Source organism: Arabidopsis thaliana, chromosome 2, assembly GCF_000001735.4.
Source record: "Arabidopsis thaliana chromosome 2, partial sequence".
In the NCBI taxonomy this organism is placed as follows: Eukaryota; Viridiplantae; Streptophyta; class Magnoliopsida; order Brassicales; family Brassicaceae; genus Arabidopsis; species Arabidopsis thaliana.
The window spans coordinates 13,560,034-13,576,795 of record NC_003071.7 but is presented as its reverse complement, the minus strand read 5'-3'; the positions used below and the strand labels follow the sequence as shown (position 1 = coordinate 13,576,795).

Below are 16,762 nucleotides of genomic sequence, written 5' to 3'. Positions count from 1 at the left end.
TAGAGTAATTTTAGTTGGACTTGGCCCATCACAATACACGCTTAAATGTGTGTAAAAGGCTTTATGATGTTAGGATTAGATAGGTTTATGATGACAAAAGAAATCTTCATCCTAATCGCATGCATAGTATGTTGTAGGTAGTGTACATCAAATATTGCTAAAAAGTCTCACTTGCAAATCACAATCGGATATTACAAAAGAGACAAAAAGGCTCGTGCTTTACACCTGCAACCAACAAAAGCTTTTTACTTGCAGCCCTTACCAAATCTCGAAGACAGAGAGACAAAACTGTTTACTTTTCCCGACACAGTAAACGACGAACTCTCCACATTCCCCGAGACACCTCTCTCTCTCTCTCTCTTTGAGATTCCTTCCCACTCTTCTTCTTCTTCCTTCTCCCAAAAGATGCTTCAGCTTCTTTTCCCACCATGGCTTCCCTCACTCCTGGAGTTCTCTCCAACCTTCTCAATATCGCCGCCGGAAACTCACCTTCTTCGCCGCCATTGTTGTCTTCTCATCGTTCACCACTCCTCCAAGTCATAGAAATCGTTCCTTGTCTCTCTGACGACCAATGGCGTAGCGAAGCATTCTTCGTCAAAGTCTCTGACTCTCTCCACGCAGCTTACGTCGCCGTTTCCACCGGTGATGACGCTGATCTGATACGTTCCGATGAAATTCAGCTAGGACAATTCATTTACATATGCGGTGGTTTACACGTCGAGAAAGGATGTCCTGTTCCTGTAATCCGTGGTTTGAAACCAGTCCCTAAGCGGAGGATGTGTGTTGGAAACCCTAGCGATCTTTATTCTAGCGATTTGCTGCTTCCTTTTACTCAGGTCTCTGTTTCTCCGACGACGACGAAGAAAAAGAATCTTGTTGAAACAAGGAGATTGAGTTTGGATTCCGCGAGAAGGAGTTGTTGGGATCAAACTCCTCCGGTGACTCGTCGTCGTGACGCTGCATTGCTTCTTTCTTCACCACGTCTTAAATCTAAATTGGTACACCTTTCATCTTTTTTTTTTTTTTTTTTTTTTTTTCTGTGAATCGCTCTGTTTTAGTGGTTTGTAGGGATTCTTGTCCTTTAAGTTGCCTACAATGGTATGAGATTGATATATGTGACATGTGAGAAACCAACAATACTACTAGACTAGTTTTCGTAGACCTTGAATGTTGCTCTGTGAGTCACTCTGTTTGATTCTTTTTGTTGCATTTGGTTGGATTGTGGAAGCTGTTGTTTTGAGTGGTGTAGGGTTTCTTGTTCTTTAAGTTGCTAAAATAGTTTGTTTCAGGAAGACCTTAAAAGTTGTTTCTTATAGATAGTACAGCAATTTGATATTGGTTTCACAGTTCATACACTTGAAGTCCTTGGCTTTCACAGATTTGTGATGTTTTTGCAGGTCTTGAATGATAAGAGTCTGCTAAAGATTGAGTCCCCATCAAAGTACTTTAACTGTGGAACCTCTCCTGCCTTAAGGAACAAGAATGTGGTTAAGCCTGGATCACCTATATCCATGGCTAGTTCTCCGAAAGATGGTATCAAGTCACCTATATCAAAGCACCTTAACTGCGAAACCCCTGCTTTAAGAAGCAGATATGTGGTCAAGCCTGCATCACCTATATCCGTGACTAGGTCTCCTAAAGATGGTATCAAGTCCTTGTCAAAGGCAGTGACTCCTCCGGTTGCGCTTTTTAAGGTGCCTTCAAGTCACATGACTTGGTCTGATCAAAGAATGTCATGGAGTGGACTCCCAAAAACCATTCAATTGCTCGGAAAGGTACGGTATTTGGATCAATCTACCGACTCTAAGAATTCGTAGTCATGTCTTTCAACCCCTCCTTTCAGGAAGTTTCATCACATAGGCAAGTAGCAGTTTCGGCAGCAGTAAGTGCACTGGAGGAAGCATCTGCCATGGAGTCTGTTCTATTTAGTTTGCAGTATGTCTTCTCTATTTCATCCCTAACCAGTTTCATTACACGAGTTTGCGAGTCCTTAATAATAGCATACATATGAATTTGTTCCTTCAGGGCCTTTGCCGAGCTGTGTGATTCTACTAAGAAGTTATCTACTGGACAAGTAGTGGCCCGGTTCTTGGACATCTACCACAATACACAGAATACATGCAAAGCGGTCCATCGGTTGCTTACTCAAAATCGAAACAACGGCTCGTGTAGATTAGTAGTAAATAAAAATGCAACATCTTGGGTTCAAGCTGCGGTAGTGACTGGTTTTTCTCAGTTCAACTTATTTAAAGAGCCTGGAAAGAAAGGTGATGCTGCTGATCATCACTACATTGTTATGCAGAACTCATCCGAGAAACTGAACCCCAAGGAGACAACAAGTTCAAGAACCCCATCCTACAAAGGCGCGAAACCGCCTGCAACGAAACATTGTTCTGTTTCAGACCGAAGTAGCTTAGAAGGTAAAAGCAGTCTGAAGGATTCAACGAGTCTAGCGGATGAGCTAGTCCAAGTTTCCAGCCAATGGTTCTTGAAATATTTGGAGAATTCATTGAACAAAGGGTCTTTCTTGGTGAAGACGGAAGAAACAAATGGAAAAGAGTCTCTTCTCGTCCACCTTAAAGCTTTAAACCATTGGCTCGATGATCTGAACTTAAACAGAACAGAAACGAACGAGAAAGTCGAAGATTTAAGAAAGAAGCTGCAACGGTTTCTACTTGAGCATATTGAATCTGTCATTGGGGATACTTACAATATGAAAAGAAAGATTATAAATTCCATCTAAAGAATGTATACAATATGGGTTAAGAAAAAACAATCATCTGCGCATACTGTACTGATGTTCTACTTCATCATCCTCGTCTTCCATAAAAGGCGTAGCCTCATGATCGGTCTTGGCTTTACCTTGGACAGGTTCTTGATTGTTGTTTTCTGCGGTTTGTCTGTTAGCAGAAGAGTATTGTTGGACCACAAGAACCGAAGCTTGCATTGTGAAGTTTGATGAAATTAATGTATCGCCTATAATCCCTAAATCCGGAGTACTATTCCAATCTGTCAACCCTGAGGTCACAGGTGTTTCTACTTGATATCCTCTTCCCACAATGTAAAGATCGTAAGAATTGTTATCTTCCAGTTCTAAAATCGCTGTGATCGTTTCTTGGCCATTCTTAACCACTTTCTCTACATAAGTCACTGATGGATCATTCATAGTCTTGAAGTTAAACTCGTAGATGGACTCTTCATCGACATGTTTATCCTTCTCGTACTCGTCCGCGGCTTCCCCGGCTGAGACTAAAGCTTCCTGGCTTGGGACGAATCTAACGACCGTGAGTTGAACCATTTCTTGTCCCACCATCCTCCAAGCGTAAGCCAAAGCCTCTCTGTCGTCTCGACCTCCTAGGAATAGCATGGCGATTTCTTTCTTTGTGGTTTCGCCTTGGAACATAAAAGATTCAAACCGGACAGTCGTCATGCCACGGTCAACCAAAATCCCAACCGAACAAGGCGCGTGGCTCATAACGTTTTGGTTGATTTCAGCGTGCACTGCGTTACCTTCATTTAACCGACCGTCTGACGTCATATTCTTGTGGTAAGGCAATAAAATGAAGCAGGCTTGTTTATCCTCGGCCAACAAACAAATATCTTCGTCCATCGTTGCGTAAGGTGAAACCGCGGTAATGGTCTGAACCATTACCCCGTCGTTGTTCACTTCGAGAGCTGTGAACATCTCAGCGATCTGGTCAGATTCCGCTCTAACTCGGTCAGCAAAGTTAGCTTTCGGTTTGGCCTCATCGTTCATAATGAGCAACGAAGCCGTGGTGCGACCCGTTAGCTCGACTAGGTGGATAGCAAAAACGTTAAGAGGAGATTTCTTGGTCGGGTTAGAGAGTTGTAATAGATTGGTTATGCCAGAGACGTTAGGGAGGACATGGACGCATGTCAATACACAAAGCTCTGACTCTCCTTTGTGTTTTTGAATGGTTCGGTTTTTATAGAAAATCAACTTCTTCTTTGGTTTGTAAGCAATGGCTAATAGTGGCTGCACCACCATTGACATCACTAGAAACGCCAACGTCAGATGAGTGTACATAATAACGTCCAATGCCTTGGTGTCTCGTCCAGCATTGAGAATGACTAGTGCCATTGTTCCCTTGGTATTCATAAGTGCACCAATGGCTAAACCATCACGCAAAGGTATACGCAAGAAAATGGAGCAAAACATCGTTGACAAAATCTTCACCATAACCGACGCAGAAGTCACAACCGCCATCATTCCAACGCTCACGGTCCTGTTCATGTAACCAATATCAGCTCTTAAACCGCAGATGATGTAGAAAAGAGGCATTAGCATTCCCGAGAGGAAATCGTGGAGCTTCTCTTCGATCATTTTTCGAATGATGTGGTCATGAGGGATCGATAGACCGAACAAGAATGCTCCGGTAATTGAGTGAACCCCACATACTTCGGTGATTAAGCTGCAAATAATGACTCCAGCGAGAGTGTACCATACGTGAGTGTCTCCCACTTGACCTCCTTCGACGGTGTTGTTGAAGATCCAAGCCACTCCAGGTTGGATCACAAAGTAGCAGAGAAGGACAAAAGCTATGGTTGATGCTAATGAGTATGGCAACATTTCGTTGCGTACACCTAACAAATTAAATATGGTTTTCGTTAGTACTATAATTCAGTAACTATGCGTGTGTGAGGAAAAATAACACAAGGGAACAACCATATTTAGTTACCAGATTTGGAAAAAATCGCCATTCCAAAAATGAAGAGAATCCAAGTGCACAAATCAGTAACAACGGCTGCACACATTGCAGTATGTCCCATATCCGTACGCAAGAGCTTGAGATCCGCAAGAATCCTAGCAAGATCAGGGAAATTTGTACAGCCAAATGCGATCGACCAGTACATACAACCTGCTAGGATTTTGTCGGCCTCTCCGTTACTGGGAAGGTAGTATAAGCCAGCACCGGCAAGTAAAGCCGCAAGGAGGCCAACAATGGCTATGATCACTGGTTTGATGTCTTTGATCTTTATCATCCTCAAGTCCAAGCCGAGACCGAGGAGGAAAACGTTGTAAACGAGAGCTAAGTTTGCGAATGTCTCAAGAAGCATTGTATATTTATAAGGGAATATAAGTTTAAGGACCACTTCGTTATTGCCGAGCACAGTCGGGCTGAACAGTAATCCGCACTGTAAACAAAATAATCATTACAATTATTATAGGATCATATTATAAATTATGTACGAGATTAATTTGAAAAAGATCCAATAATATAAATCGTATGTTGCAAGTGGACAAATCTTAAATTTTTTATCATTTTGGTTTTATCTTAAAATCACCGTTTTCGAAAAAAAAAAGAAGCAAAAAGCTGAACTTTCGTTAGAACAATGAAGTTAATTGTTAGCAAAAATTTAATCAAGAATTTGAAGATGAAGACTCTTTAGGACATAGCTAACAAAGAAAAAAAAGGAAACATAGGTTTGCAATAGTTGTGGGTAATAAGTAATGAAAAAAAACAGTTTAAAGATTGATAATGGTTAGTTAAATATGTTTTCAAGATTGACTACTCACAAGTATTTGAGCGACGAAAGGAGGAAGACATAGAGGCTTAAGAAAATAGTAGAGTATGCGGTAGGTAAGATTAGCGACAGACAGTTGCGTCATAAAGAAAGGAGCTGCGGCTGAAATGGTGTTGCTTCCATGCATTGCCGTTTGGTTATAACATACGACTCTCCCAAACCGCGACGAACTTGCATCAATAGATTCAGCTGCGGGATCGGCCATTTATTGGGGGGATTTTCCTTAATAGATTTAAACGGGATTCTCTCAAAAAAAACCCAAGGTTTTGGCCTTTTCCCTTTCACAAAATCTTTGTGTTTCATCATCTGTTTTGTTTTATTGCATTAATAGGTGAGAGCTACACAATCTGTTTTTCCTTTTTTTTTTTTTTCTCTAATCTTCTTCTTTGTCATTGCTAATTATAGTTTTTTTTTATGTTTGATGTCAAATAGAAAAGTACTAGTAATTTAGCTGTCTTTGTATTCTCTTTTGCAAATGAAATTAGTCAATTTTGGTTGGTTTTCTTGTTTAGTCTGTTATAAAGGGATTATAAAATCCAATTACATGCTGTTTTCCTTGTTATCAAATAATAGTACTACATGATATCAGTGTTTTTTGGATAGATGAGTTAATATCTCCCTTAGTGATACAATGATATATTTTTATTTCATTTAAGGAAAAAGGCTAAAACACAGGGTTGCACATGTAATCATGATGTTCTTGGATCAAGAAATTAGACAGATAATGATGCAGGTTTGAATATTTAAAGATTACTTAACAAAACTAAAATAAAAACTTTCGACCATAAATAAAAAAAGAGAGGGAAAAGAAAGCCAAACCTAGCTGGAAAAGTTAATCCAAATGGTCCAGTCTCAGAAACCGGCCTTAACCGCCACCGGAGATTCTCCACCGGCCATTACCTTCACACACCCCAGAAAATAAATAAATGGAAAAATATGTAACTTTCTATAAGATTTGACAAAGTCTACACTTTTAAGGTGATGACTTCAAGTTTAAGCACCACACATTGGTGAAAGGCCTTTTGGCTCTGCAGTAAGAGATGGAAACAAACGTAAAGGGCACTATTGTCTTTTAATGAAAAAGAGGAAAGAAGTTCACTTTCACAGCGAAACAGTACCTGGCCATGGCCGATCAAGAGAAAAGTTGGTGCAGTAGCAATATCAAAATGTAAAGCAGACAACTTTATTGTTCTAAAAGCAGAGATTTCACATTTTGTTCAACGTACGAGGACCCCATTCATACTCAAAAGGAAGCATCATAAAGCTTTGAAAAGGAGAAACATATGAAGAGTGTGACCTTACACCAAACAGTTTTCTATGGAATGCATGGTTTTCAAAGCAAATGACCTAAGAGAGAATATCTGAAAGAAGTTGATTTGCCGCCGCCTTTACTGCATCTTAAGCTCTAAAACCTGCAAAAAAGAGTTAAGAGACTTAGTGGAGACGAGAGGTGACTAGGTGAGGGAAAAGTCACTTTCTAAGTTAAGAATCTCCAGTATCTTCTGATTCAGAGTCGCCTATTTTTTTATGATTCATCTCTTTCTTCTTACCTTTTCTTTTGATCTATCTCTCTGTTCTCCAACTGCTGCAGATTCTCAGTGTAAGAGCTTGGAAGAGCTTGAGTTATGGTAAGCCTCCCCATTAACCTCCTGTTGCATATACTATCTTTTCTTCTTACTGTGACTATTGAAAAGCTTTCTTTGATAAATAATGTTAGGGGACTCCTGTAAATATCACACTCGGATCACATGTCTGGGTCGAGGATCCAGAACTCGCATGGATCAGTGGAGAAGTGACTGAAATCAAAGGCACCAATGCCAAAATAGTCACTGCAAACGGGAAAACAGTAAGAAACTAATATTCATTACATATAAAACCACAATAAATGGAAAAGATTATGATATTTTTACCATGGACCTTTGCAGTAAGATTCACAGATTTTTCTAGAAGAATTTTGAGAATAGATTATATTATTACAGGTTGTTGCTAGTATTTCTAGTATCTATCCAAAGGATACAGAGGCTCCGCCTGCAGGAGTTGACGACATGACTAAACTGGCTTACCTCCATGAGCCAGGGGTACTCCACAATCTCGATTGCCGTTTTGCATTAAACGAGATATATGTCAGTAATTTAAGACTTTTGATATCTAAAACATTCCATTTATCAAACTTTTGAAAGTCGAAGTTGTGATTATCTAATTGCAAACTCTTGAATAGCGCAGACTTACACCGGAAACATCTTGATTGCGGTGAATCCATTCCAAAGACTTCCGCATTTGTATAGTGTCCATATGATGGAGCAATATAAAGGAGCTGCGTTTGGAGAGCTAAGTCCGCATCTGTTTGCTGTTGCAGACACCAGTTACAGGTAAAAGTTGTTAATCCATGAGTAGACTTTTAAGCAGTTACTGTAAAGAAGTTAGCTTACCAAAAGCTTCCATTATACTAGGGCGATGATTAATGAGGCAAGAAGCCAGTCCATTTTGGTTAGTGGAGAGAGCGGAGCTGGAAAAACAGAGACAACCAAAATGCTCATGAGATATCTTGCATTCATGGGAGGCAGATCAGATACCGAAGGGAGAAGCGTTGAACAACAAGTTTTAGAGGTGAGTTACTTGCTCTGAGTTTTTATCTGCGTCGAACAAGCTTCCACCATTCTAAATTTTTCTATTTATAGTCTAATCCAGTGCTCGAAGCTTTTGGAAACGCCAAAACTGTGAAAAACAACAATTCAAGGTGGTGTCTATGAAACACTTACTGTGGACATATTTTTCCTTTTTCTGTTGGCATCTTTTGTTTTGACTCGTTTGTAATATTGTGTGTTTCCGACAGTCGGTTTGGAAAATTTGTTGAGATCCAATTTGACAAGCGTGGGAAAATATCTGGAGCTGCCATCCGCACTTATCTTCTTGAACGGTCTCGTGTTTGCCAAGTTTCAGACCCAGAGAGGAACTATCACTGCTTCTACATGCTCTGTGCAGCACCGCCTGAGGTAAGTCTTCAGTAACAATGCTGAAAGCAAAAGAGCTGGAACAATTATTGGCCAGACAATTCTAAATATATGTTTGATTTTCAGGAAGCTAAGAAATTCAAGGTAGGAGATCCAAGGACGTTCCACTATCTAAACCAGACGAACTGCTACGAGGTTTCCAATGTAGATGATGCAAGAGAGTATTTAGAGACCAGAAATGCCATGGACATTGTGGGCATTGGACAAGAGGCACAGGTTTGTCTCATGACTCTCATTCTAAAGATATGGTTGTAGAAATTTCAAATACTAACCAGAGAAACTTCAACTTTAGGATGCCATATTCCGAGTTGTAGCTGCGATCCTCCACCTTGGGAATGTCAATTTTATCAAAGGAGAAGAAGCAGATTCTTCAAAACTCAGGGATGATAAGTCAAGATATCATCTTCAAACAGCAGCAGAATTACTCATGTATCTTACCACTAGACCTCGAAATTCTGCATTTTCCAATGGAAATGCTGACTAATTTTCAATCTTTCACTTGACGTAGGTGCAATGAGAAGATGATGGAAGATTCACTCTGCAAGCGTGTTATTGTCACTCCGGATGGTAACATTACAAAGCCGCTTGATCCAGAATCGGCAGCCTCAAACCGTGATGCTTTAGCCAAGACAGTGTACTCCAGGCTGTTTGACTGGTATGTAAATCCAACCCCTGAAACAAAAATGAATATTCTAACAATCATTAGGCAAAAGCTGCTCTGCCTTCCACAAGAATTATAATGGCGCAGAGGTAAAATAGAAACTGCATACACATTATAGGAGAGACCGAACAAACTGCATACACATTATAGGAGAGACCGAACACACCTTTAACATGGTTTTCCTTCAGGACTCTAAATAAATAGTTCTCAGTTTGAGCAATCTCCCACCGTGACATGTGCACTAATCAATAATGACAGGATTGTAGATAAGATCAACAGTTCAATAGGTCAAGACCCGGATGCTAAAAGCTTGATCGGAGTCCTCGACATTTATGGTTTTGAAAGCTTCAAGATCAACAGGTAGACCTGACAGAAAGTATAAACCTGAATGATGAGTACACATAAAACTTACGATCTAATATCACTATTCGTTTCAAAGTTTTGAGCAGCTATGCATCAATCTCACAAATGAGAAGTTACAACAGCATTTCAATCAGGTAGAAAGTAAAATCACTGTAACCTGTTCACATTGCAAGCAACTTTCACATGAAACAATGTTTTCTCTGCAGCATGTATTCAAGATGGAGCAAGAGGAATACACGAGGGAGGAAATAAACTGGAGCTATGTTGAATTTGTTGATAACCAGGATGTCTTAGATCTTATTGAGAAGGTATAAACTATGCAACTAACATCATTTATATGGATGACATTGGCTCCACAACATGTACAAGCACAAAAAATTATCAATGACATCTTCTTCTTTTCAGAAACCAGGAGGCATAATTGCCCTACTTGATGAAGCATGGTAAGTGTAATCCTACTTTTAGGGGAAGGACAGTTTCACAATACTAATCCATAGTAAGAAGTAAAACTGGCTCCTCTAGGCATAATCATAAGGTTCACCCTTGCAGCATGTTTCCCAAGTCGACTCATGAGACGTTTGCACAGAAGATGTATCAAACATATAAGGGACACAAGCGTTTCAGCAAACCTAAGCTTGCCCAAACAGCCTTCACTGTCAACCACTATGCAGGAGATGTGAGACAAACACAATTTTAGACGCTAAACTGAAGTAAATACAGTAGCTAGTTACTAAGCACATTTTTCTGTCTCCAGGTTACGTACTCAGCAGAGCAATTTCTTGACAAAAACAAGGATTATGTTGTGGCAGAACATCAAGCTTTGCTAGATGCATCTAAGTGCTCTTTTGTCGCCAATTTGTTTCCACCACTTCCAGAAGACGCATCAAAGCAGTCCAAATTTTCATCCATAGGGACCCGTTTCAAGGTAAGCCACTAGTAAGTATATCATTTGCACATTGCTCAAGATCTTGATTCCTGACCTAACCTACCCCCAGCAACAACTCCAAGCTCTAATGGAGACGCTGAACACAACAGAGCCCCATTATATTAGATGTGTGAAACCAAATGCAGTTCTGAAGCCCGGAATTTTTGAGAACGACAACGTCCTAAACCAACTAAGATGCGGAGTAAGCCTAAAGCCTCAGGTTTCCTAGTTAAACAAGTTCATGTTTTCCCACCAGGATATTTACTAATACCGTATCTGGATAAGTGAACAGGGTGTACTGGAAGCTATAAGAATCAGTTGTGCTGGTTATCCAACGAAACGAGCTTTCGATGAATTCCTAGATCGTTTTGTGATGCTAGCAACAGACGTTCCAGAGGGGTAAAAATACTCAATAAATAAAAATCTAGAACACAGGTTATTAGTTGTATGCTATTATCCTGATCCAATCAACATTGAGAAAATTACATTATCTATTGACAGATCCGACGAAAAATCCGCATGTGCTTCGATCTGCAACAAGATGGGTCTAAAAGGCTACCAGGTATGTCAAAATCAGAATACAAGAATGTCAGATATGAAAGAATAAAGAAACTCAATCCTAACAGTGTAATCTACGATTGCATTATGATTATTCATATTCAGATAGGGAAAACAAAGATATTTCTTAGGGCCGGACAGATGGCTGAACTAGATGCAAGAAGAACCGAGGTCTTGGCTGGTGCCACTAAACTCATTCAGAGGCAGATCAGAACTTATCTGACAAGAAAAGAGTTCCTTGGGCAGAAAAGGGCTACAATTTATATGCAAAAACTTTGGAGAGGTTTTATTCTTCTACCAATGTCTCAATAGTAACACCCTACCCAACACACAGCTATGAATTAATACTTTAAATCAATAGAGCAGCCTAATCTGATATAATGTCACAGAATGATTCAAATTTCAGCCAGGTAACAGTAATCTTTAAATTAACTGTGTCATGTGCATTGCTTATGTAGCAAAACTTGCTCGCAAGTTGTATCAAAACATGAGAAGAGAAGCTGCTTCAATTTGTATCCAAAAGAACATTCGTGCTCACAGAGCAAGGAAAAACTATACTAAGCTCCAGGCATCAGCAACAGTTATTCAGACTGGTTTACGGACAATGTCTGCTCGAAACAAGCATAGACACAGAAGAAGAACAAAGGCAGCAATTATAATTCAGGTACTAGATTTTGACTATTTAATCACACTTCTTATTTCTCTATCAAAATATCATATGTCTCCGGACTTGTCTTCTATAATCTGAAACTAGTTATATTCAAAAGCAGTAACCATTCTTATTTCAAAATTTGGATTACTCTTCACGCATAAGGGATCAAGATTTTAATAACTTTTGCTTGATTAATCAGACGTCAAACAATATGGTTATTCCTACTTTTCTGAGGATTAGATAGTACGGTGATGATGATTTTGATAAATTTTATGACAAATCTTAATGACATATCTTCTAACAGAGGGAATGGAGAAGACACCAAGTTCATGAAGCTTATAAGAAGCACAAAAAAGCAACATTAGCATTACAATGTCTATGGAGAGCTAAAGTAGCTCGAAAAGAGCTAAAAAATCTCAGAATGGTAAGTTTCATTGATAAGAGGGCACTTTGAGTGATTAATCTCATAAGAATCAATCTAATCTGTCCACGAGGCAGGCAATGGAATGCAAAATTAGAAAACTGCTTCAGTCTAAGTTACTAACAAGTAACAATTAATCTTTCCAACAAAGGCTGCCAGAGAAACTGGGGCACTAAAGGAAGCCAAGGACAAGTTAGAGAAACGTGTGGAAGAGCTAACCTGGCGTCTCGAATTAGAGAAGAATCAAAAGGTATTGTCAACAACATTAGAAACTGGTCCTTGGAAAAGTTCCAAATGAAGCCCATGCTTAATTGTGTCATTAGGCTGATCTCGAAGACGCCAAAGCACAAGAAATCGCAAAACTACAAAATAATTTAACTGAATTGCAAGAGAAGCTAGATGAAGCCTACGCTGCAATCATACGAGACAAAGAAGCAGCAAAATTAGCCATTGAACAAGCTCCACCAATCATCAAAGAGGTTCCAGTTGTAGATAACACTCAACTGGAGTTACTGAACAGTCAAAACAATGAACTGGAGGTAAGTTTGAGCTACAAGTTCCACTAACTAGCAGATACTTTTCCTGATACAATATCTTCAAAATGTAGGTTGAGGTAGCTAAATTAAAAGGAAAAATTAAGGAGTTTGAAGTGAAATGTTTTGCACTTGAGAATGATAGCAGGGCAAGTGTAACTGAAGCAGAAGATGCAAAATCAAAGGCCGTCGAATTTCAAGAAATCATCGAAAGGTATACATTTACTAATTGCTTAAGGCATTTGTAATCATATTTCTGTTCTACAGTCAGAGTTCATGAGTATTGATTGTAAATTCCAGATTACATACGAACCTGTCAAACCTTGAATCCGAAAATCAGGTTTTGCGTCAGCAGGCTTTGGCCGCTTCAACAAGCGTTGAAGAGATTGGAGAGTTAAACAGGTACGGTCCTGTGAGCTGAGCAGTTTTCTCAGCCTAGTAGATTCTTTTTCTTCTATCAGGCATAGCTGCATGGATTTTAAAATTTTTAGTCGACCTAAATTATAAAAGATGAAATAAAAATATGAAATTGTATCTGATATCACTGTATATCTGAAAGAAAATAAACCTCTTATCAGCCTGAAGGATAAGGTTGCAATTCTAGAGTCAGAAAATGAAACTCTTCGAAGACAGACAGAGTCTGCAGAAAAGACAATGCCTCCTGCAAGAGTTTTTGCGTCTGAAAAGGTGCAAAACTTCCGTCAACATAAAGTTTTCTAAGTCAAGAATTATGTATATAACAATTTGCAATAATGTAATATAACTGTGCAGAATCTTGAAAATGAACATCAAACAAAAGAGATTCAGGCAACAAAGGTACGATATCTTGTTAGCCCAATTAAGAAATAGTACTCTACAGTTTCTCATCCCTTGCTATTTGTTTCAGGAGCCAAGGAATCCAATCAATGTGTTAGCAAAACAAGGGTCTCTAACAGATAGGCAACAGGTATTATTCGAGAACTTGTTTGTACTAAAGAGCTATAAGTTGATAACCAACAAAAGCAAGCAAAATATATTTCCATATCTGTTTCACTACAGAACAAATAATAATTACTATTACTGGACAGGAGAGCCATGAGGTGCTTATGAAATGCCTCACCGACGAGAGAAGGTTTGATAACGAAAAATCTGTGGCAGCTTGGATAGTGTACAAGGCATTACTTCAATGGAGATTATTTGAAGCAGAGAAAACAAACATATTTGATAGAATTGTTCATAAGATTCGATCGTCCATTGAGGTAATAATTTAAAGGCAATGACTATGAAAGTAGTATCTGAACCCTCTGAAACCCGAACTTTATATTCAAGTTATACTAATTTTGGTCCAGAAGGGCCAAGATGACACAAGGGAACTAGCTTATTGGCTCACAACAAGCTCTACCCTCTTATATCTTCTCCAATCTACACTCAAGTTCAGCAATACAAATAATGCGGCTTCAAGACGTAACAGATCATCCCATGCTACACTATTTGGGAGATTGGTTCAAGTAAGCTTGGTAAAGTGAACCTCCGATTAATCCATTTTTTAAGAGCCTCAGTAATAGTTGGTAACAACATTGTAGGGAATGCAACCATCTTCAGTGGGATTGGAAACATCCAGCGGTTACAGTGGGATGGCTGGAATACCAAATGACCAACAGATGGTCGAAGCTAAATATCCGGCTTTACTATTCAAGCAACACTTAGCAGCATACGTTGAGAAAACATATGGAATGATCCGAGACAAATTAAAGAAAGAGATAAATCCATTACTAAATCTCTGTATCCATGTTAGTACATCATTCATCAAGTTAATATGGAACTCATCTTAAAGTTTTGCTAATCGCGTATGTTAATAATGTGTTATATGTGAGATGTAACAGGCACCAAGACCAACAAGAGCCAAAACCTTGCGAGATGTGACTAAAAGCATCCACTTGACCACAATTGCCAAGCAACAAGCATCATATGTACAGTGGCAGAACATTGTCAACAAGCTTGAACATACCTTGACTTTTATGGCAGAGAACCATGTAAAACAATGCACTTTCGAAGATTTCCAGCTCAAGCTTAAATTTGTCTTTTCCTGTTTCTTGACTGAGCCTTAATGATCTCCAGGTCCCATCTATGATCACAAGAAAACTCTTCCATCAGGTTTTCTCGTACATCAATGTGCAGCTCTTTAATAGGTACAAAAATATATCGCATAGGACACAAGTACCTATGTTTGGTTATGACGTAGCTTGACTTGTAAAGTTTATCTTCTGGCAGTTTGTTGCTTCGCCGAGAGTGTTGTTCAGTTAGCAATGGAGAATACCTAAAAATGGGCTTGCATGAATTAGAGCAATGGTGCCTGAAGGCAGATGACGAGGTAGGCTATAAAGCATTAATAACCAAATCATGCAAAGATGAAAAATAAGACAAAAGAGATTAACTTACATAATTCTGTTCTTTTTTGTCTCCTACAGGCAACACGATCACCATGGGATGAACTTCAACACATAAGGCAAGCAGTGATGTTTCTGGTATAGCATCGAACCATATCTGTTGGTTAAAGTACAAAACTAGTGAACAAAATTCGATATTTGATATACACTATCACTCTACAGGTCTCACATCAAAAGACACAGAAATCATTGGACGAAATCGCAAAAGAGATATGCCCGGTAAAGACCTTAAACCAAAAATTTCTGCAGAGCATATAGAAGGATCTTAATATGACACAATTATCTATTAGTGGTTACTCCTGAAACACTATACAGTTGGATACATGAGCAAACGGGTGAAAGATCTTATGAAAGTAAAAGCATCTAGAGAATGACAAGATGGCATAACTAAACCATCCTACATTTCTACTTCCAGTCACTGTCCCCTGATTTGTTGATTTGTTGCTCAGGTACTAAGCATTCCACAAGTATATCGAATCGGGACTATGTTTTGGGACGACAAATACGGAACTCAAGGACTCTCCCCCGAGGTAAGTAATGGATCAACCTAACTAACTCCAGAAATTCTCTTCAAACACCATGAACCAGGATTGTATCCAAATTACACAAAACTAAGATTGGGCTCATGATCCAACGATTTGTGCCGATAATAGGTGATCAATCAGATGAGGAAACTAATGACGGAAGATTCAGCGAACATGACTTACCCTTCTTTCTTGCTAGACGTCGATTCAAGGTACGCAAAAAACAAAATTCTCGCTTTCTTCTCAGTTTCTCTCCCTAATTACTCTCAATGCATGTTTCAGCATTCCTTTCTCAGTGGAAGATGTTTCGCAATCCTTCCACGGCGGTAACATTAGCCTCTCCGACGTCGATCCATCGCCGCTTCTCCGCCAGCGATCTGATTTTCACTTCTTATTCCAGACATTGCCGGAATAAAGGAAGAGAAACGTCGGAGAGAAACTTCTCTGTCTCATAGAAGGTTACAACAGCTGAGAATCTTTTATAATTTATTAATTAAGCCACGAATTTTCCATATATTACAGAAATGGAAGCTTTTCAATTTTTTCTTTCAAATTTTTTTTTTCTGTCACATGAAGCAAGAAGCTTCTCCTCTTTTATGATTCCTTTAATTTTTCATTTGGTTTGGGGTTCTTTGCTTTTTATCACTTAAAATTTACATTGTGTATAGATAGAGTTTTGATTCATATCGTACATGGTATACTCGTTTTTGATACACATGATGTAATGAATATTATATGTGTTAATGTAATTGGATTTGTAAAATTTTGAATTTGACACAAAAGGAATATCAAAAAACCAATCAGTGCTACATTTGGTCCTTATTAGGATAATTTGTGGATCTACAATTTTTTTTCCCCTTTAAATATAATTTAACATTAAAAAAACACTACTTACTAATATAATGATTTGTATTAGTATTTTCGTTGATTCGTTGTATTACCATCTGAATTTAGATTCACAAAATGCATATTGTTGACAAAAAATGAATGTTGAGGTTTGTGCACTTCGGATTAGTACTTGATTCCATATGTGTATGATCAAAGCCGTCGACGAGACTAAGCTAATAAAACTTCTGTTTGCGGCTATTTTTTGATTATATACAAGATTAGCCATATTTTTAGCAAAATTATTAATGTAGAT

The 16,762-nt window shown here is 38.8% G+C and overlaps 3 protein-coding genes, 2 long non-coding RNA genes and 1 other non-coding gene across 16 annotated transcripts; 3 read left to right on the top strand and 3 right to left on the bottom strand.

Annotated features, from left to right (window-relative positions):
• The first annotated feature begins 414 nt into the window (after positions 1–414).
• On the top strand, positions 415–3,128 carry AT2G31920 (elongation factor 1-delta, putative (DUF936)). Its single transcript, NM_128750.3, has 4 exons — positions 415–998; positions 1,398–1,775; positions 1,844–1,935; positions 2,026–3,128. Exons 1-4 carry the CDS (start codon positions 429–431, stop codon positions 2,741–2,743), a joined length of 1,758 nt encoding a protein of 585 aa, NP_180751.1. The 5' UTR covers positions 415–428; the 3' UTR covers positions 2,744–3,128.
• On the bottom strand, positions 2,164–6,689 carry CHX21 (cation/H+ exchanger 21; the record flags this gene model as incomplete). Of its 3 annotated transcripts, NM_001336355.1 has the most annotated exons (4): positions 2,164–4,605; positions 4,701–5,157; positions 6,367–6,575; positions 6,666–6,689. In NM_001336355.1, 2 exons carry the CDS (start codon positions 5,077–5,079, stop codon positions 2,777–2,779), a joined length of 2,208 nt encoding a protein of 735 aa, NP_001324589.1. The 3 variants fall into 3 exon arrangements, with proteins under 3 accessions (NP_001324589.1, NP_001324588.1, NP_180750.2); NM_001336356.1 differs by lacking the exon at positions 6,666–6,689 and having other exon boundaries at positions 2,777–4,605; positions 6,367–6,390; NM_128749.2 differs by lacking the exons at positions 6,367–6,575; positions 6,666–6,689 and adding an exon at positions 5,540–5,752 and having other exon boundaries at positions 2,777–4,605.
• Positions 5,667–5,870, top strand: AT2G08490. The gene has a single exon (NR_140353.1). It is a non-coding gene; the product is annotated as an other RNA (long non-coding RNA).
• XIF (myosin-like protein XIF) lies at positions 6,327–16,426 on the top strand (the record flags this gene model as incomplete). 5 transcript variants are annotated; one of them, NM_001336351.1, is made up of 41 exons in its annotated part: positions 6,327–7,005; positions 7,139–7,175; positions 7,265–7,393; positions 7,527–7,670; positions 7,771–7,916; positions 7,998–8,154; positions 8,226–8,284; positions 8,381–8,540; positions 8,625–8,774; positions 8,851–8,987; positions 9,067–9,213; positions 9,478–9,579; positions 9,659–9,716; positions 9,789–9,890; positions 9,988–10,025; positions 10,132–10,258; positions 10,337–10,507; positions 10,578–10,709; positions 10,800–10,906; positions 11,009–11,069; positions 11,171–11,348; positions 11,524–11,729; positions 12,022–12,141; positions 12,290–12,388; positions 12,462–12,677; positions 12,746–12,885; positions 12,972–13,073; positions 13,250–13,358; positions 13,443–13,487; positions 13,558–13,617; positions 13,739–13,909; positions 14,003–14,158; positions 14,234–14,440; positions 14,534–14,683; positions 14,769–14,839; positions 14,922–15,021; positions 15,119–15,175; positions 15,260–15,316; positions 15,547–15,627; positions 15,751–15,833; positions 15,904–16,036. In NM_001336351.1, 40 exons carry the CDS (start codon positions 7,173–7,175, stop codon positions 16,034–16,036), a joined length of 4,671 nt encoding a protein of 1,556 aa, NP_001318329.1. The 5 variants fall into 5 exon arrangements, with proteins under 5 accessions (NP_001318329.1, NP_001323600.1, NP_180749.2 ...); NM_001336352.1 differs by lacking the exon at positions 6,327–7,005 and having other exon boundaries at positions 7,173–7,175; positions 14,000–14,158; positions 15,904–16,426; NM_128748.3 differs by lacking the exon at positions 6,327–7,005 and having other exon boundaries at positions 7,173–7,175; positions 15,904–16,120.
• AT2G08485 lies at positions 6,675–7,014 on the bottom strand. The gene has a single exon (NR_140352.1). It is a non-coding gene; the product is annotated as an other RNA (long non-coding RNA).
• Positions 6,834–16,342, bottom strand: AT2G31902. 5 transcript variants are annotated; one of them, NR_140693.1, is made up of 8 exons: positions 9,386–9,579; positions 8,997–9,230; positions 8,831–8,886; positions 8,307–8,560; positions 7,977–8,053; positions 7,458–7,894; positions 7,098–7,376; positions 6,834–6,959 (listed from the first exon to the last, which is right to left on the bottom strand). The 5 variants fall into 5 exon arrangements; NR_140689.1 differs by lacking the exons at positions 6,834–6,959; positions 7,098–7,376; positions 7,458–7,894; ... (3 more) ...; positions 8,997–9,230; positions 9,386–9,579 and adding exons at positions 12,985–13,138; positions 13,240–13,350; positions 14,659–14,775; ... (1 more) ...; positions 15,090–15,194; positions 15,805–16,342; NR_140691.1 differs by lacking the exons at positions 6,834–6,959; positions 7,098–7,376; positions 7,458–7,894; ... (3 more) ...; positions 8,997–9,230; positions 9,386–9,579 and adding exons at positions 14,419–14,775; positions 14,872–15,002.
• Positions 16,427–16,762: the final 336 nt, after the last annotated feature.

What these genes read in the sequence shown, in the direction of transcription:
- AT2G31920 (NM_128750.3), top strand. Translation starts at nt 429, where the DNA reads ATGGCTTCCCTCACTCCTGGAGTTCTCTCCAACCTTCTCAATATCGCC. An exon ending in CACGTCTTAAATCTAAATTG is followed by an intron (nt 999 to 1,397) that starts GTACACCTTTCA and finishes ATGTTTTTGCAG; the next exon opens with GTCTTGAATGATAAGAGTCT. An exon ending in CCATTCAATTGCTCGGAAAG is followed by an intron (nt 1,776 to 1,843) that starts GTACGGTATTTG and finishes CCCTCCTTTCAG; the next exon opens with GAAGTTTCATCACATAGGCA.